General features: G+C 39.9%; 1 protein-coding gene across 1 annotated transcript in view; it reads right to left on the bottom strand.

Moving 5' to 3' along the window:
• PSMD1 (proteasome 26S subunit, non-ATPase 1) overlaps positions 1 to 20,431 on the bottom strand; it is a 71,045-nt gene that overhangs the window by 43,121 nt on the left and 7,493 nt on the right. Inside the window, exons 7-16 of the mRNA XM_086754751.1 lie at positions 19,791 to 20,017; positions 18,294 to 18,354; positions 16,412 to 16,540; positions 15,133 to 15,221; positions 14,410 to 14,488; positions 13,428 to 13,601; positions 12,405 to 12,516; positions 11,552 to 11,748; positions 10,980 to 11,075; positions 10,375 to 10,439 (exon numbers count right to left, since the gene is read on the bottom strand). Coding sequence (XP_086610877.1) covers positions 10,375 to 10,439; positions 10,980 to 11,075; positions 11,552 to 11,748; positions 12,405 to 12,516; positions 13,428 to 13,601; positions 14,410 to 14,488; positions 15,133 to 15,221; positions 16,412 to 16,540; positions 18,294 to 18,354; positions 19,791 to 20,017 — 1,229 coding nt within the window. The remainder of the gene's footprint in view (positions 1 to 10,374; positions 10,440 to 10,979; positions 11,076 to 11,551; positions 11,749 to 12,404; positions 12,517 to 13,427; positions 13,602 to 14,409; positions 14,489 to 15,132; positions 15,222 to 16,411; positions 16,541 to 18,293; positions 18,355 to 19,790; positions 20,018 to 20,431) is intronic.

Genomic DNA, 20,431 nt, shown 5'->3' with positions numbered 1-20,431 from the left:
ATAGCTATTTCACCTGAAAATAAGAGCAAGTGCTTAAGAGACAGCAGAGACAACAGTACCATCTAGCCTTGCACACATTCACAGTTCATCTTAGCTCAAAGAAATTTCATCAGACTAACGGCACAAGATTACAGGTCCCAATCTGAACTCTCTCAAACACACTCAATTCTTCCATCAGAGCACAAAAACTCATAGAAATAATAACTCATCACAATCTGTAAAAGAGAGTGTCTATCATCTGGGAAATCAGGAGCTTCTGACAGTTCCAGATCACCTCTCTTTGCACAGGGAAATGGGATTTCCCCAAAGTACTGGAGTTCTTACAGTAAGCAGCCAGCTCACCATTTTTTCAACATTTTCCATTTACAGTAAAATTTTCAGCTTGGGTTTTGTTTTAATTTTTTTGTTTTCAGAACTCTTCAGTTACACACTAAAATTATGTACAGTAAAAGGCTTAGGTTTTTTTAATCCGCAGAACACAAAGTACTGAAGATAACATGTCCTTCCAACATTTATTTATATATATTTAATTTAAAACATATGCAAGTTCAAAATAGAGCCTAATGTAACAACTGCCAGAAAGTTCCAGGAGAAAGTATTAAAAATACTTCTGAGGTACTTGCAGTAATTTGTCTCCTTCCTCCCATTTTAGGTGATATTCTACCTTAAGTGGCTAGACTAAGTTCTAATTGCTCCTACTCCTCTTTCATTAATCAAAGTTTGTATAAGCGGATCCTGTGGTTAAAAGCCGGAATTGATGGATTGCTATAACTGTGAAAGATACCTATATCTAAAAATATTTGAGAATCAAAAGCCTTTAGTAAGACCTAGATTACTTTGAAGCTCAAGGGGCGAGCAAGTAGGAGTAAAACAAACCCAAAAAACTCAAAGCTTTCCAGGTACATAGCTGAAAACTTCACAGACTATTGTCTCATTTAACCTAAAGCAGGCACTCTGCAATGAGGTAAAAGCGGAACCACATCCATGCACAGATTGATCACAGAAAAAAAAAAAAATCAGAAGTATCATTTGCAATGAAGGAACCAGTCTTCATGAGGAATAACACCAAGTGGCAAATGGGCACAGCACCATTCTTGAGGGGTTATTTCCCAGCAGCCAGAGAGCAAGTAGTCATCTTTGAAAACTCTCGTTACTTAAATAAATCCATGTCAATTAAACAAAAACTGTTCATACAGCAGGCAGCAATCATCTACTTTCAACATCTTAAATTTTCCCTTTCCATTGGGAACATCAGAGCTGGCCCACAGCATCTGGAAAGAGCAAGGGGTTACTTAGTTCTCTTCTGTCTGACCTTATTCTTGTCAGTCTGCAATGAGCAATGACACGAGGAGTAATTTCCCCTACGTGTCCCACAGAGAACAATTCCAAAGCCTCTGTGTAATCAGTATTTAGACTCCACCAACAGGAAACACCCCTTGAAAAAGGCTCCCCAGCAAAGATGTATTTTGTCAAGCCAGCATCTAGATTTCTTAGTTTTAGTAGCCATAAATAGAAGCTCAACACATTCCAGTTACTGAATTTAGTCAGCAACAATAAACCTCAATTGAAAGGACTAGTGACTAATCAAAAATCTAGTCTTCCTACAGAGAAAGGAAATTTCTCCATAGACAGAAATACATCAAGAAAACATGCACATTTCACTTAACACGCAAAGTGTAAAAAGAAATTGCTTGTCCACCAACAAAGCAAACAAGCTAAGAATTCAGGTCACAGTCTTGGAAAGCATAAGGACAGAGGAAGAAGATGAAGAGAAGATGCAGAACTATGAAATAAAGAGACAACATAACTGATGGCAGAGTTCTTGTTTTAGCAACCGTGTCTACAAGAACAGACTGGAACAAAGACATTACCTTCATTAGCAAGGCATGATTGCAAATAAGAGAGTCATTGCAAGCCACTGAAAGAAAGCACAAGTTTATTGCATGGTAACCAAGAATAACTGCTCATGTGGTACTGACAGGCAAAACACGATGCTCAGGACTACATCCACGAGCACCATCTTTAAAGAACACAAATATATAAAATAGATTCTTACATGCTGGCTGTGAAGTGAGAGCATTTTTATAGCTTCCAGCTTCCTTCAGAAAGACAGCAGTCTAAATAACAATTGCTAAAAGGTTTGCAGTCACTTGCTATCAGAACACAGGACCTTTTTACAGGAGAAAGGCGCTTCCTACTTCCAACCACCCAAAAGAAAGAGACTCAATTCTTTCAGAATCTGATCCGTGCCAAACCAAGCACCTGGCCAGCTTTATGGCTTCTATGCACTACAGAAAATAATAACCTACACAGTTACCTAGTTAACTCTCCTCATTATCACAGAAATTTTACCTGGCATATTGCACTTCTTTTTAAACTACTAGAGAGGCAAAACAGACAAAAGTCAAAGCTGATCTGAACATACAAACACTATGGAAAGAAATACATTTTAGAAGAACAATGGACACGTACTGTTTTTTGTTTAATTATTTAAAATACATTAGGAGATACTTAGTCAATGTTCTGACTGCCTCTCTAATTAAAAATTACAGCAGACATGGACAGAAGGACTACCTATAAATATACCCACCTCAGCAGTCGTGCTGAGAGGAAAATAATGGAGTTTGAAGTATAACAGAATGAGTGCCTTGAAATGCAAAGAAAGAGAATACTTTTAAAAAACCCCATAAATAAAACAACAAAAAACCCAACCCACAACAAACAAACCAACCCACAACCTTCAAGTCATCCTTAAAAAAAAAAAAGAGAGAGAAGAAATCCAGCTCATCTCAACTGTGGTGATAATAAATACATCTCATGAAGCCAGTCTCAAACCATCTGGGGTTCTATAAGCTGCAAGCCTTTAGTTCAGATTCTATCAGAAAACTTCTAAGCAGGCAGAAAAACGTATTCATCACTCATCTTGTATTCTGCAAGTGTAAAACTCTTCCTAACCACATCACACCTCACCATACTAGTATCAATTTTCAAACGCATCAAAATACAGTTAAAAAAACCCAGTGTTAAGCAAAAGTCAAGGGACTGAGAACAGACACTGATGCTGCAAAGCTGTTCACTGACATACAAGAGGCACACTGATTTCTTACGGTGCTTCACAGAAAATATAATTTTCCTACACCATTTTCTCATTATGGAAAAACCCACAGCACTGCAAGCTGGTATGACCAAAAAAAAAAAGCATTACTCCCCAAATCTTTTTCCAGGCTTGTCATATGGAACATCAGCCTTAAAATGTAAAGTAATAAAAGCACAGTAAACCTGGTGAAGGCATACCAAACAACCTGGGACACTGGAGCCCAAAGAGGCAGCACGCTTGCCAGAGCTCTTCTGGCTCTTTGTCTTGCAAGCTGGAGCCAGGAGTCCCTGAGTTCTGGTCAGTTCTCAGGACTGACTTAATACTACCACGAAGCATTAGATTTCTTTCATTATATTTATACAGATGCTTATGTACAACTGCTAAGAACCACTCCTTTGTTTCACTTCCCCTTTGGCTCTCTAGGTAACCATCAACATGGCAAAAAGAACAATCAAGAGAAGTAACTTCCATATTTTTGCTGTGGCACTTGACATCGTGGTGTTTACTGTCAGTGTCCATTCTCGTGAGACACACAGTTTTCTCCTGTTGCAAAGAAAGGCTTTTGCCCTGCACAACAGGAGAGGAAGTTTTTTTCATTTTAAAATGTAAAGCTAGTTACAAAAAATAGGAAAGATGGTTTGCTGAAATGTCCATTTTACTCTTATTTTTAATAATTCATGTCAAATCCTATTTGTCTAGCCACATCTAAGACTCCTTCCATCCAGGTACCAAGGTCCTTTCCAACCTCTGAAAAACAACATCATGCTCTTAAGAATGAAGAGCTCCTTGCTCTCTGGAGGAGCCTCTTTACAATGCTCTAGACAGGTGACAGCTCATTTTCAAATTCATTAAACTCTGCACAACAAATGAGCCTTTTATTCTGCAAGATGCACATCAATAATCCCCCATTAAATCCAACAGGAAGTTTTTGCTATTAAAAAAATAATTAATCAGCTCCATTTAGTGCCTCAAAGAATCTCAGCATTTTTCATGACTTAACTTGAAACTTCAGTGGCTGAACAGTAGTTTTAAAGCAAATTCAAGGATTTGGTGAGACAACCAATTTACTTATAAATTGCACTGCTTAAAATGTTTAGTTACTCACTTACAAAGCCTTAGCGTGTGTAATCTGAGAAACTGACAATATTTTTCTGGAATTAGAGGTGTCGGGGGGAACATACTAGACTGGTTTCTTTCCCTCTCCTCACACACACTGTGATTTAGTGATCTGAAAATCTTTATCTATGCGCTTACAGGCTTATTGCAGGCACCACAGGTAGTATTTTTAGGCCCTACAGAGCAAGTGACTTCCTGAAGGAATACTTTAGAGTTTTCAGCAGGGTACAAGCTAGGCTGAAGCAACTACCTCAGATTTAAACTAATCATTGTAATTTACTTATCTGTGTAGACATTCCAGTTTACAGGAGGAAGTTAAGACACTTCCTGAGATTTTCAAAAGCTCTCAAGTGATGGAAGGCTCTGAGCCCTATTTTCCAAAGTAAGTAAAAACTCACACATACAAATAGTCTAGAACAAAGATAAAACAATAGTAATGAAAGAATTAATGCAAGATGTCATAGTGTATTGTTTGAAACAACTAATATATAATGTATTTGTGCAATCTGATTGTACAGCTACAAGTTTCATTAGAAGTTAGATTAGTTTTACCAGAGATGCTAAGGGACTTCTCCAATGCACTACAGTTCAGTCAGTAAAGACACGCAACTGTTTCCAGTTTCAGCCCTGCAGATAAAGGCATTTGCAAATCCAAAGACTTCAGTGGAAGTCTAAGGCTTCTTCTGATTATAGTAAGATTTCTGTTACTATTAACCTTTCACTGAAAGGGACCCTCATTCTCCCCCCTAAGAAGGCTGAATAACACAAAGATAAAATGGGTTGGAGGACAAACAAACCCTTTTAATCTTTCCTATGCAAGAATTAACAAGCAGGTATCTTTCACTAAATCCCTCTTCTTCACAATTAACACACTGAAAAAGTCACTGGTACGTATTACTTTAGAGTGACTATTAGCCTCACACTCAATTACCCAGAATATCTGCCATCTGCCTACTGGATAAAGGTAGGCTGAAGGAGTTAAAGAAAACAAACTGTCCAAGTCTTCCTAGAACAAAATCCAAGTTTCTCATTTCTGTTTGCTTTAAAACAAATATATAGCTGTAAAATATCAAAGGCCATGTAAACACAAATAATACAAAAGCAGGAAACATTACTATTTCACTTGCACCATCCTAAAATGAATAACTGAACATAAGCCATGTGGAGTTCTCTGTGTTTGGGTAGCCTACACTCATCAGCCAAGACTACATCTTCCTTTGGGGACTCTCTAGAGGCTGCATTGCTCCCTCTCCTGCCCTTAGCCTTTTCCCAACAATATTGCACCAAGGTAGAAACAGCATCCCACAACACTGTGCCTTAAGTCCTGCTTCTCCATGGCTCTTCTTCCCCTGGACTTAACAACTGCTATGAGAGCATTAAACCTCCTTAGTTCATGCTTTCAAGCACTGCGGCATCCCACATTTAAGCCTTTTCCCTAACCAGATTTGTTATATCTATAAAACTTCTACCTCCTCAGTTCATATATAAACTAACGCGTTTAGATACACTGCAGCATTGCTCTAACATATAACAATATAAAAATAAAGCTGAGTCCGTAAACCAATCACATCTCAGTAATATAAACAAAGACAAATTCATGATCTAAAGTAGTAAAAATTAAGATAAAAATAATTCTTTCTATTTTTAATAAGTAAAACACTTTAAATTTATCATGTTTTCCATCTCATCGTAATAGTCTTAAAAAAAGAAAAAAGGCTGACCAGAAATCACAAGATCCTTAAATGCTGTTTTCCAACAACCATGATAAATATTTTATAAACCACTTCAGTAGAAAGGACTAATACATCAACATCAGCAGTAAGGTGAGTTTGCTGTCTATGATCACTGGCAAAAGTATCAGGACCAGGAGAACCGAGATACATGACTGTAGCCAAGTCAACACAGCCCTTATTTTCTTGCTATTGCACAGCAGAGCTTCTTGAACAGCCCTGCATCCACACTGCAACCTTCAAACATCTCAAGCTTTATTCATGCTTCTGTACCATTTTACAATGGTATTTTACTTAAAAGCATCTCTTAACAGAGATGGTCATTTTTCTAAACAGAGAAACTGTAAAAAGTCTCAGGTTTTTATTCCATACTATTTTGTCTGTCTTTATAGTTGTGAGGAGGAAGAAAGGAAGAGAGAGTTTTGAAACAATTCTCTTGCATCAAAGCATTTTCTGATAATTTAATATGCTGGCATGAATATGATCAATTCCAAAACACATAACTAGTGCCTAAATTTTGTAGGGCACTAAGTCGAGAGGGAAAAAAAGCCATACCAAGTCCTGCAGCCAGCAAGTTGTGCTTTCAGTTCTCAGTCTGCGGACCTGTCGGCAACAGTCAGCAAAACCAGAACTAACAGCAGCAACGTTGCTGGTCAACAGGCTTTGGTTCTACATACGCGGTCCTCTGGGAAGCTTTAGGGAGTCCAAGAATAGAACACGGAAGTTATTTCTGTGCTGTGTGAACAGGACACCACAATGCATTCTGCAGCTCAAGCGGCACGATTGCTACTGCTCTGCTCCCTACAGCGACTTGCCTGCAGACATTCACACAGCCAGGCCAGCAGCATCCAACATCCAAGTGTGCAGCTGCTATAGCAGCACTAACCCCTGCTTCCCTAATCCCTTCAAAAACCTCGCACCACAGTTGATGTTTTGAGCAATGCAAAGTCCATCAAGTGGACATACATGGCTAACCCAGGATGTGCTGAGCAAATACAGCTAGCAATCCTGTTGCAGAAGTGAAAATTTCACCAACTTTTCACCTTTGCTCCAGGCAACAAAAACAACTTTGGAAAAGAATGTAGGAACAAAACTCCTCAACACTGCTGAAAGTGCATTTTAACATTTTTTTATGTTATCTGAGAAGACATAACATATTGCAGTTACCAAAAACCCCCAACTGATAGTAATTTAAAGAGAGTCAAAACTACAGACTGTTTTCACTTGATACACTAAAGAATATAGAAATTCTCTCAAGGAATTATATGCTAAGGAAAGTACTGAATGTTGTAACTGGGTAATTTGATATCTTTCATAACACACTAGAAAATTTAATCTTGCAATTCCTAAGCAAAACTTAATAACAGACTGAAACATCCTATCTAAACCATGACTCACGAATTCTGAACAGTGAAGTAGCCACACACATTCTTTTGTAGACTTTTCCAGTAATTTAAAAGTGTAACAAAAAAAATTTTAAAAAATTAAAGTTAATCTTTGCAAGATAAAACAAAACTTTACTGCTTTAAAAATTAAATGTCACATTTTATTACATTGTGTTCCATGACATTTTACTCTGTTACTGTGCTGCTTCCATTAACTCTAGCCACAAAAGCCAACCTGTACTCTTGAATATACATCCGGTTGCATGTATGTGCTAGCAAGGAAGAGCCACAGAGGTAAGCAAGGATAGAAAAGCCTTACAGAATGTTCTGCTATGCAAATGATTTACCTAAAAATAGCTGGCTTTGTGATGTTTATGACACTTTTAGTTCAAATCCAAGAGGAAGAACATTTATTCATAGATAGCTGTAACAAAAGGAGAAAACAAACTAGGTATTTATGACACAAAGTAAATTTGTGGGCTCTAGGTCTGTCAGGAGCTCTGTCATGTTCACCAACAGTGCTTCTAAGGAAGTTACCACCCTCTGCCTCTGTCAACTCCACCCTTACACGGATTTTATTATTCCTATAGCAGGAACAGACAGAAACACAAGTCTGTGCATACTCCTGCTTTAGTGTACAGCCCAGCAGATGAACTTACACCTCTGGCATGCTGAACCCTACAGTAGTGGCATGAATTCACCAAGAAAAGTGTAGGTAGCATTAAAAAAAAAAATTTCCCTTATTTCAATCCTGACTTCACAGTTCCCTTTCTGGAACCACATCCAAAGAATTCACCAAGACGACTTCTCACAGGAGCTTCAGTCACGTTCCTTCACCTAAGACAAGATTAATTTCTGGGGCTTAGCCCACTGCGTTACAGACCTGCTCACATCCCATCACAAAACACCTCATTCAAAAGCTCTGTCTACCTAGCAGCTGGCAGATCACCGACTCTTGCCAGTATTCAATGCTGCATTAGTGGCCTTGAAGACAAGTAAATCCAGTTACACTTCAACAAATGACAGCCCTAAGAAAGAGACGTCATGTTAGTCATGCAATCTGACAAACTCACAGCCCACTTGCTCTTTATGTCTCTGCACACCTGCAGTGTTGAGACAGGCCAGAGCACACAGTGCTAACTAGCAGTTTCAGCAAGCAGGAAAGGTAAATGTAAAACCAGCTTCTAGATCCCTGCACAGACAGACAGTATTTCTTTCCAGGAACGCAAATACAGCTTTTGATCTATAATTAGAGAGAGTAATGCAGGGGGTAATCTCTGGGGCACTCTAAGCAGAAAATCCCTTCCATCACTGCATGGATCTGGGATAGACAAACCAAGGGCTCCCTCCAGAAATGCATCTTAAAGCCAAACAACTGATCAAGTATTTTGTGAAAGTTATCAAGTGAAAACTGTTAGCGACCACAGCAGTCTAACACAAGCCTTTTGCCTCCAGAAGACAGTAATAATCAGATAAAAAACCTGTAGTCCTTTGCTACCAAGTAAGGTGGACACTGGAATTTACAAAGAAATGTTCCTCCCTACAGTGCAAGCAGGTTTTGGACTGTACCCCTCCAGAAAGGGGTGGGAAGAGGCAGGATAAGATATGAACCACTGCAGAGCAGGTGAAAGAGTCAAAGATGATGTCACTCATTTCCTCATTGCCAGATACGGAGAGGACAGGCCCAGAACTATCCTGCTCCAACAAGACGCCAGCACATGGCAAATGGTTTAGCTCAGAGCCTTGAAAGCTTCTCATTTTGGTAGGAGCTATCAATGTTCAATTATGTTTTGCATTTGCTGAAAAGAAAAATTACACTGAAATCACAGATCAAAAGTGCCTTGTCACAACCTGTTTGGAAAAAAGATGCCTGAAGCTATGGAAGGCCTGCATGGAATTTTCCTTCTGTACACAGATGCCCAGTTAAAGAGACCCTTTGGCTTCAGGAGAGACACAGCGCTATGCAGCCAGGAACGATCTACGCTCATTGAGAGCAACAGAGCAGAAGCTCTTGGGAGACGCCTGCTGCCCACAGAGAGAATTCATTCTCTTTGCAAGCTACATTTAATTGCAGACAGATTATGCTTCACATAAAACTGAATGGAGCAGAGTGATTTCTACGTGAGGAACAACCGGGTTAATGACAAATTGACTGGTCATATCAGTAATCCATTTTTTTAACACCAGCTTTAAGTACCTCTTATTCTGATTTTTAGGATGAATTTACAAACTTCCGCTAACCTACAGAAGATGTGAACAAAGGTTTTAAATTACAGTCCTGAACCTAAGTATGCACTACCTCCTCTCAGACACAATCAAGGCTAGAGCTTGGCTCAGTGCTCAGATAACACAGATTACTGTGTTGACAGGTGAAGGTGCAGCCCTTGGGGAGCCTTCCAATTCCCCAATCTAATGAAAAAAAACCAACCCTAAACACCTCTTGCCTAGGGAACTATAGAGCACTACAGAATAGCAGTTCAGTAACAGATTTCATTTTATGGAACCAAAGCAAACATCATGACTTTTTTGTGGTGGGCTTACATTACCACAACGTATGACTAGTAACCTGCCAGGGTTTAATAGTAGATACTTAACAACAAGGACTATTTCAACATCCTTCTTCAGGCTATTTTTACCAAAGTCACAACCTTCAGGAATGTTTTAGATAGCAATCAGGCAGACATATTTATCTGAGTACTGGTGCCTTTAAGAGGCCCGGCACAAGCACTATATATTTATTTTTTAATTAACTCTCAATCCTGCAAATATTAATTTTTCATTCTATTTGTCAACTTCATTTAACTCTATTCAGACAATTAAACTATAAGTCCGGAAACCTACAGAAAGGCTCATTAAGCATCTGCTGAACATTAAGGAAGGCTTCTAATTCTGAACCAAGTTTTATGCTCTCTCAATTTTTTGACTTTTCAACCTCCATTCAGTTTGCAATTGAGTTATTTTGTGAAAGCAACAGCATACACATTTCCTGAAAATGTAACAGACATCAAATTGAAGGCTGTAGAAGTGACCAAGGAAGATAATGTACCTGAACAGAATGAAACCAAGTGACTCAACAGCTGCCCGCCTCACATCATCATTCACATCACTCACCTAAAAAAGGAAAACAGGACATTCAGAATATAGTTAAACACTTGAGGACTCTGCAACATTTCAGGCCAGCTGTCAGGCACACAGGTTAATCAAGACAAGAGGATTATAGGGAAAGCTAATAACCATGTTCAGCCTTAGCTGAAACAGCCTCACCCTTGTTCATACACTGTGACTGCAAGCCTATTAAAGAGCAGACAGACTTCATCTTTTACAGTTCAAGTTGTTTTTTCCCCAGCCCATCATTACACAGACTATTCATTGCAAATCAGTTACCAGCTACTTTAGGATTATGTTCTATTTTTAAATAGGTTCCTTTTTTGTGACAGCAGGTTGAATATTCTCTTGCTGAAAGTCTGCTTATCCTGATTTCAGAAGGCCCTGTTATTTCTACTCATAGTATTATGGAAAGCTTTCATCACTTCACAATCTCTGATTTGGAGCAGAACATTAACACTGTAGACACAAAGCCTGCCAAAGTTATGTGCTTACTCTCCCCACCACAAATTTCTCGCTATGTGCTCCTAAGCCCACAGTACTTACAGCCACATGCAGTAGGCGTCTGATGGCCTTGTTGTTCCCTGAGCCACAGTATGCCATAGCAACAGTGTACATGCCGGAACGACGGAGAATTGGATCCTGGAAGAGAAAGCATCAATATTTAACATTAATCCAAACAGGGACTCAGTAATTCTGACTTTAAATCTGTTCTACTCTTGGGCCTGTAATCTACAAACAGGTAGCCTCGCTACTTAACTGGGGATGAGTAACGGAACAATCACCAAAGCAGGGTTGTCATTACCAATTTCAGGGGGACAAATAGTTGCTATGCCAAAGAGAATATCTGGCAGATGTGTCATTCTGCTTCTTATTCACTACCTGCTACTGACTATGGAGACTGAGTATTAGGCTAAAGAAATACACAACTAAGCACTATTGTTGTTCTACTTTTTAATTAAGAGTGAAGTAATCTGTGAAACTACCCTACTTCAGACTTATGTACGAAATTCCCTGGTTTGAATTAACAAACCCACCACAGCTGGAGATTTCACAAAAGGACAGGAAGTTCATCCATGTAACAAAAAGGCCAGGGATTAAGTCACAGATAAACTTACCTTATCTCTACAGAGACTCTCAATGAGAGCATCTGCCTCCTCCATCCTCCCGTACATGACCAGAGCAATTCCAACCGCAAGGCCCCGCAAAATCTTTTCATGCTGGGTTTCCTGTGCGTAGCCAACCATGTCCTCAATAGCCTGAGCATTTTTAGATCCCAACATAACCAATCCCAGTGCCAGGCCAGCTGCCTCACCTGCACAGCACAGAAAAGAAAAAAATTCACACAAACTCTTCTCCCAAAAGCAGTAAATATTATATGTAGAGAATCACACAAGACATAGGGCAACAAATCACTTCTGGACACCACCATGCCCAGCAATCCCATTATTCATGGCCAAATGTGCTTATAATGATAACCTACCAGCCCCAACTTAGTGCTCTTCCCTATCAAATTCAATTTTCTCTTCCTTGGGCCAAGAACTGCTGAGATGAATTTTCTGGTGAACCCCTGCCAATGGCAAAGCAGCCCCCACAAGCTTCTCCAAGCCTCCCTCTCAGCCAAAAAGGTTGATCTGGAGATCAACCACACTAAATAAAAAGTGTATGACAAAGGAAAGAATAGAGCAAAATAAGGGGCTGTTTAAAGACCTAGATTGTCTTATCAATATTTGGCATAGTGCCACAGACCAGTCCTGACAGGAGCTCTGAACGTTACTGCTGTAAAAATAAAGACGTGTGCTGATCAGGAAAAGGTCAGTAAATAAAATGCAGCTAAGGCAATCTAGAAGCGATCTATGCTGCTAACAGAAAACCTGAAAAAAAAAAAAACAAACCCAACTCAACAAACAAAAAACCCAGAAGCATGATAAGGCTTCAGGTGGTTATTTGCTCTGAAAGCAGAACATGTACCTGTCACTGCATCATCCTGGTATAGGTTTGTTTTGAGCAAATCGTACACATCTTGACGTGCTGTTCCCATGGCAGCCAGACCCAAACCCAGGCTGCCACCGTGTCGGACAATCTAGAGAAGCACATGAAAGTTTAGTCATCATAAAACAGGAAACAATATGGCTTCAGCTGAAGTAGACATCTTTCCATCAATATAAAGCTGCAAAGCTTTAGCCCCAAACACAAAATTATCTCCTGATCTGTTAGAAATATCACTTTTACATTCTAAGGTGATGAAAGAGGTAGAAGCTAGAATAAAAATGGCAGTTCTAAAGGCCATAAACAGTGAGTACCAGAAGCCTTCCAAATAACACAAGAGACTTTATAGCACTTTTAAGAGTCTCTTTCCCCACTGAGCGATTTATGCAACAGCACAAATCTGTGCCATGTGTAGAAATGGCTGCCTTAAACAGTCTACATCCCCTTTGGTTCTAACAGTGGATACAGGAAAGGCCGTACATTTGAAATAAGATGAGTTGGATATGTTCACAGAATTTTTAAAGATGTAATCTGAAATTACCCAAAGAGAAGAAGAGAACACGCTGGAAAATACTAATCTATTCCAAACTTATAAAGAGACTTTTTGTAGAGGTCTACATACAGTAAGTGGTAAAGTAAAACACTTCTTTTTGTATGAGATGCATTAAACCTACAGGGCAGCAGAAGCATTTTGTAGCTTACTCCTTTGACAGTTACTCTGTAAACAATAACAGTGCCTGAATACTGCAGGCCTACTAGGAAAACAAAGTAGGTACATAACCAGTAAGAAAAATGAAGCTAGATTCACTGTCAAATACATAAGAACTTCCTACAAATCTTACCTAAACCTTGAGCAATAGTTTGTTAAAATAAAACTTTATATATAAAACTTTATCACACCACTGACACAGTCTTAATTACCTCTAACCCTCACTTCTAAACCAGCTACCACCCCTCTGGATATTTCAAACAAAACAAAGGGTCATTACTGAACCCAGTACATACATCGTTACTGGCATTCTTCAGCTGGTTCAGCAAATAGTCAATGATGTCCCCACCATGGTTAGCATGAATGAGACCCAGGGCATAGAGTCCTCCGCCCTCCTGGTAGGCTGACCCTGGAGAGGTGTCCTTGGGGAGGTACGTTGCCATTAGCTGTAATGCTTCTTTCTCATGACCCTGTACGTCCAGTGTCCAGCAGGAAGGGAAGACAGTGGGAAGAGAAAGGTGAAAAAAACAATGGATGCAAACACCTCAAGACAATATTTAAATAAGTCAGGAGAAAATATTTTATAGTCAGTACTTTCTGCACAAAAATCAGCCTTTCAGTGCTGTACAATCAGCAAAGAATCCTTCTGTACTGGGGTTTTATTAACCCAGCACACAAATATTCATCAATCACTTGGTCACTGATCTAAACCAGGACAAATGTGGCCTGAAGCTACATGAATTCACTCACTAGAGCACTATAGTGAGGGTTGATGCATACAAAACAATTACAAAGATTTCCTACTACTCCAAAACAACCTTAAATATACCCTGCCTGTGAAGGAATTTGAAGAAAACAACTGCTACTTAGATCACTATTCAAAGTTACCGAAACTTACTACAGTAAGGACTTTGGTACTGTCCCAAAATCACTTAGGAAAAATACAACTGCAGTTTTCATAGCTAGAAAGTATCAACTCTGTTCAACTCACAAAGGAAGAAAAGAGCTATGAAGACTCTCTCCTTGAGCCATGTTATCCTACCACCTTTCTGATGATCGGCAAAACATGCCACAAACTACACTGGATATGAGACAAGATGGACTTGATAAAGCGCAGCTTTTCTTTAGTGCAAAGATACAAACTCTGTTACAGCTGTGCCTTACAATAGACTGGGTAAACTGGAGTGCGGGCATCATTCAGAATCCCTGCTTCAAATGTTTTCAGTGTTCACAAGTCAGGCATTTATACTGAACATAGGGGAATGAATGCAACGTTACCTTGTGTATAACACCCAAGCTGGCGGTAGCAGTAAACTTAGCCCAGTTAGTGGCCCTGGCCAGCCACTCCAAATTGTCTCTGGAGGACGAAAAGTGAAAGGTTAACACAACGTTTTCCATACAGCACATTCCTCACCCTGCAAGCAAGATTTCACAGCACTAAAGACTGCTCTCAAACCAGAAAGTAGCTCCAGAAGGCAAGACGACCAACCACATTTCCACTTTATACCTTTCTCCACTTCATCAGCCTTGATTTTTGGCTGGTCATAGTCAAGCTTCTAGATATTGGTGATCTCAGTGAAAGATGAATAACAACCGCTAAATATGCAGCCCATCAACTCTTTGGGGGGAAACTCGAGTAGAGTTTCTGGAGCTTTCCTGAAGTCCCTGGTAAGGTCAGCCCTGACATTTCCCCTCCAAGAGTCATTCAGCACTGTCAGTCTCTACCAAAAAAGATACATAATCTCAGAAATTCTCCAACTAGTAAGGAGGAAGAATAGAAGTTCTAGATCTCCACTATCCAAACTGCTCATGAGCAGTTTGTGAGGACAGAGAAAAGGAAACAATTCCAGCTTCTTCCCTCTGCCTCCACATTAGTTTTCAGACTCTTATTCTTCTCTAAGCCCATCAGAATTCTGCAGCTACCCTTCTGAACATATCAAACTAAGTAGGGCAACAATGTTGTTCAAACACTTCTAAATAACATCCTTGCCACAGATTTACCTAAGGAACTGGTCACTGGTTGTACCACAATGCATAAAGGAGTTTGCTATAACCGTTGCCGTATGACACACGGAATTCCGCACTGCATCCTGAAAGAACAAGAACAGTCAGTATCATCAGCCAGCAAAAGACATGCCCTAGGTCACTTAACATGCTTGCCAGTACAGTAGAAAAATGTATTGTAATTAGGTTCAATTTAACCAGCAATTTCCCTTTAATCCAAGTTAATAGATTGTTAATACATTCTAACATATCCTCAACCCATCTTTCCAGTGCAAAGCAATCCTCTCTACAAGTTCCTGTCAGAGACACAATTCCTTCAATTGCAGCTTAACTGGAAAACCCCTTTTCCGGTTCCCAGAACTGAGCACTGCAGTGTGTGCACTCCTGATGTTTTCAAGTCATTCCTGGAACACTACGCAGGATCACTCCCAAGCACCTAACCAACAGATGTAAAAGATTTTCCAATACACTTGAAGTGCCTCCTAAAATAGATGAACCCACCAATAACTATCTCCTACCAATTTGCTGATAACATTAATCTCATTTCACACACACAAAAACTTATCCTATGGCTTCTAATAATCATTTGGCTTAAGAGAATCTAATTTACCTATAAGTTTTTATTGCCCACCCTTGAGCAACACCTTCCAAAACAAAAACAGTTACTCAATCTACCAGAACTGCCTACATTACAATAGCTGATCAGCTTTCTCTTGAATGTGGAAATATTGGTCTCTGAGCACATATTGGGATTTCTTTAACCAAGCTGAAGGTGTTGTCTCACATAACACCTCAACTAAGACACCAACATACTGTAACCTACAGTTCTGGCTGGCTGACTCCCTCCCCAACCAGCAGCATTTGCACTGGATCAGTCATGGAGCTGGAGGGTGAGTGCATCCATCCTACTGACCACATGGAAAACAAACCCACCAAAAACAGGGGGAGAAAAGGATTAGTTTCTAAAATCAATTGTCAAAAAAAAAAAAAAAATCAACACACTAATAGCAGCCTGTCATTAGGTCATATTAGTTGTAAGTTGAAACAATCTTGATCATATGGCCTTTTCTGGGTGCAATCAGCTCTTCTTCAGCCTCACAGGCTCAAGTTTTAAATGTTAATTTATCATGACCAAAACACAGATTTGTATCCTCAAAACCCAGGGAGGTCATGCTAAAACGTAAGATGATGTTGTAAAACAACAACAATGCAGCCAAAACAAACACAGGATGAATTGGATGAATCCAAGACAATCATATCTAACAAAGCTTCTTACCTTTGTGTTTTTGAGGATCATGAGGTCTGTATTGTTGTTTCGTATTAAAAACTGCAGATGCAACTCAATGGCCATCTCCCCACTTAAAATTTTAATCATTTTTGAGATCTGGTCCTTAGGCTCTGAGTTCTTCAAATACAAGCAAAAAGAAGAAATAAGAGAAGCCAACTATGGCTCTGTTAAAATACAGTTCATGAGAAGTCACTCTAGCACGTTCCATCACCGTATTCCAAAATCTATCAGTTTGTAGGACTAAAAGGACATTGTTTCTGCCCTTGCTGCACAAGCCCAAGCCTCCCAGATAGTCAAGTCCCTTTGTGCAGGTAAAAGAGACTCTTTGGAAAGAAATGTATTCTTTCATTGAAAGCAAAAGGATATGAGTGACATCTGATATCCAGCAAGTTGCTATGTTAGGCCTTACAGATACAATGAGTCTCCTGCAAGAGGCAACCACTTTTATACCTGTGAACCTGTATTTCCATTGAAGTTTTAATGGAGAGGACCACAAAACCACAACACTTTGCATGACCCTGCTGACCTGCATCATCATTCTTGTGAGCTAAAAGCTTTATTTAGAACAAAGGCTAGCAGAGCTAGGAATCTCTAATACATTCATCTTCCAGAGCTCTTTGAGAAAGCCTCCTTCTTCCCCACCACGAAAGAGTTTCAGTTCCAACTGAAGTCTCTTCTGAGTAGGGTGAAAAGTACACTGCAGCAGTTTGTACTGGCACTGTTAGCTGGTCAGAGACCAGAGCCAGGCACGAGTACTTCAGCCCTTAAACTAATCCCCTCAATTATTTCTTTGTAGTCAGTATTCTGAATTGTGGAAGATTAAGCTCAAGAACATTTCTGGCCACAATGACCATTTGTATATATTTGTCCCTTGGCACAATCAGCAATGCCAAGGCAGCAGAAATTTATTTAAGACACATTTCCAGCACAAAAGTACTGTTTACAGGTTCCTCAATGTGGCCAGAAACTCCACTCTTTTTTTTCCTTGTGGAACATAATTTCAAGAAAACACTTCTATTTGTCCTTCATTAATTAAAATGTTGTCCTTTTTAAGTGATTTGCAAGAATCTCTCAAGGATTTCTAAGTCTAGTTCACAAATACGCATCATGAAGAAAAAAAAAAAAAAACCCTCATCTTTCCTCTCTAGTAGCATTTCCTTTCCTCAGCATGACAAGTGTTAAAATTGCATTAGCTATTCTGCACACTGCAATGCAATTGTATGTGCATGTTAGAGGTGAACTCGTTTGCTCCAATACTTGGGAAAAAAAAACAAACTAAACAAAAAGATTCTAACCAGCCAGCCCAGCAACATAGTCACCATCCTAGCCACAGGCAATATCTTCCTCCTTCATGGAAAAGAAACTACGTTATATCAGCACCCCCTCCCATCATTCCTGCAGAACAGCATCAGTTCTATCCAGCCAGAACTCCAGCTAGATTTCAGAAGGAAAAGCAAATTCATGTAAGATCCAGCTGGATTTCAGAAGGAGGAAAAAACATCAAGCTAATTCATCAGCTAAGGTTCTCAGCAGCAATCAAATTTCAGGCCTTTTCTTCTGGAATGAGTTAATTATTTCAACATAAACAAAAAGCAAAACACACAAGCCAGATCCTTCTGTTTTTCCCCTTTTTCTGGGCTTGGTAATTCCAAACGAAATCACGCACTTCCCATTCTCCTCCAGCCTACAGTATTCTGAACTGCTGAACTTTCAGACTAACACATATTTGGTCCTGAGAGATCATCTTTCACCTTGTCTCCAAGCAAGACAGAAGTGGAACTCCATTCTTCATTAGCCACACCAACCCCAGAGATTCAAACAGAACACACAAGAAAAACTAAGGCAGGGATATTTTAGAAATGGCACTCACAATTTCTGCAGACTTCCCTGCGCAAGTGCTTCCTGGTTTCTCTTCAGCTTCCATAGCATCACTGAAACAAAATAAAAATGAAAAGTGCAACCCAGTTCATCACTCATAATTAGCCAAGCACTGTAATTGCGGCTAACACTGTCCTGAAAGGGCAACCTGGGATCTGGAGATGACGAGTGGAAACAGGACTTTGACAGAACAAGGGCAGACTAGCGGGAGGTCACTGCTGAGAAGCAAACTCCTCCCCAGTTCAATTTTTAGGGACCTTGAAGGCAAAGGCCTGGAAAACCCCACCCTCGTTCCATCTAGAGAGATTAAAAAAAAATTAGAGATGCTTGTAGGGAATGAACAGGCAGAGACAGGTGAGAAAATAAGGTCAACAACTAGGCAGCAAGGATAATTGTATCCTCACTCAAAAACCTTGAGCTAATCACTATTAGGATGGATGCTAGAGTGTTGAAACAGAAATTAAAGCTATTAAGCTGTTGTTGACACCTTATCTTAATGCTCCACAGCCTGACTCATAAATTATTCTGTGCCTTTCCTTCTATTTCACTGGAAAATAAGAGAGGAGAATGCCTTCTATGCCCATATCACTGATTCAAAAGCATTTAGACCCACTTCCTTGCAGCTGCATAAACCCTTTTATTTAACCAGCCTTGACCTAGGCAGCGTTCTCCATTACACCCTGTCAAAGACAGGGATCAGGTTGGGTACAGACATGACAATTCTGGTTACTAAGGAGCAGCTGGAGCACAAACTTCTTCCACACTGCCCCCGACCTGGGTAGCCTTAGCCTAGATTTGCTAATCCTCTAGAAACAGAGGTTTAAAGGAAAACTATTTGTGTTAATTACCTACAAGCCATCAAAAGAAACATGGAAGAAGATGGAATGGTTAATGTCAACTTCAGTTTTCTCAACAGAAACTTCCTGCAGCTAACATCCAGTGATGCTGACTGCTGAACAAGTTTTAAATATTAGGACTTTAACAAAAGTCAGACTAGATTTGAAATAGCTCTTTCTAACTGCAAGTACAAAGGGGTCTATAACACTACAGCACCATCCGAGCTCACTCTTCGCACGAGTAAGTAGCAGACCACAAGCTACAATGTGAAACCAAACTTCCACACAGCTACAACGAGCTTTTTGCTTGAACTCTCCCCTTCCACAGCTTTACCAGTTGTGCAAAGACCACACAACACCAGAGCGTTCCTGAGCAACCCACGCTACAGCTTAATGAAATGCTGCTCATTAGCTGAACCACAGAAACTGCACCATGCTTACCTCAGCTCCTAAGAAAGATGCATGGTTTCAAACAGTAGATTCTGATAATACAGAATTTTGCCCTGAGCAAACGTGTCTTGCCCATTACCCTTTCTTATAGTAAGGGGAGCAACTGGATTCTTGTAATGGGCATCCATACATAGAACAGGAGGCTCCATCAAAGCAGAACTGCAACTGAACAATTACATTTCTTCGCAAGCCAATCTGCCCACCTCTCTTTCTCTGATCCAGGGACGGTGCCAGTGTTGGTGGATCCAGGCACGGAGGCAATGGGAGTACCAACCGTACGGAGATTCTGGATCACAGAAGACAAGAACTGCTGGCTAGCACTTTCATACAGATCAAAGCAAATTTGGTAGGCCATGAGAAGGTTATCTTCCTTCACCAGTTTTTCCAAGATGTCGCTCACAGCCTGTGGGTCATCCAGGAATATCAGGCACTGAGTAGGAGGAAGGGAAGAACAGAAAAAAAAAAAAAATCAGGATACGACATTATATACTTCAGAATGAAAAAGAAACACTATCCAAGGTCACACTTCATTTTCCCCATTCCCTTATCTGCTGCTTCCACAGAACACCTCTCCCAAGAAAGAAAAAAATTTTCTCTCACAGGAAAGAGAAATCTTTGAAGTTTTCACAGGTCAGTTTAAAATAAACTTTGAAGAGTTTTCATAGGTCAGTTTAAAAATGAGATCAAGTATTACAAATTCAAGACACAACATTCAAGCCTTCCTATTTCTGCAGCTTTGGAAGCTGACGATGTGGTCCTGCTAAACACAGACATTTCAAAAGCACATTCAAAAAGCATCAGTCATCTTGTAGGGATGTCTCAGCGAAAATGGAACAGGCCTAAC

This window comes from Chlamydotis macqueenii, chromosome 9 (genome assembly GCF_036417535.1).
Source record: "Chlamydotis macqueenii isolate bChlMac1 chromosome 9, bChlMac1.mat, whole genome shotgun sequence".
Classification (NCBI taxonomy): domain Eukaryota; kingdom Metazoa; phylum Chordata; class Aves; order Otidiformes; family Otididae; genus Chlamydotis; species Chlamydotis macqueenii.
Note: the sequence above shows the minus strand (reverse complement) of the source record. Positions and strands in the feature narration are given on the sequence as shown.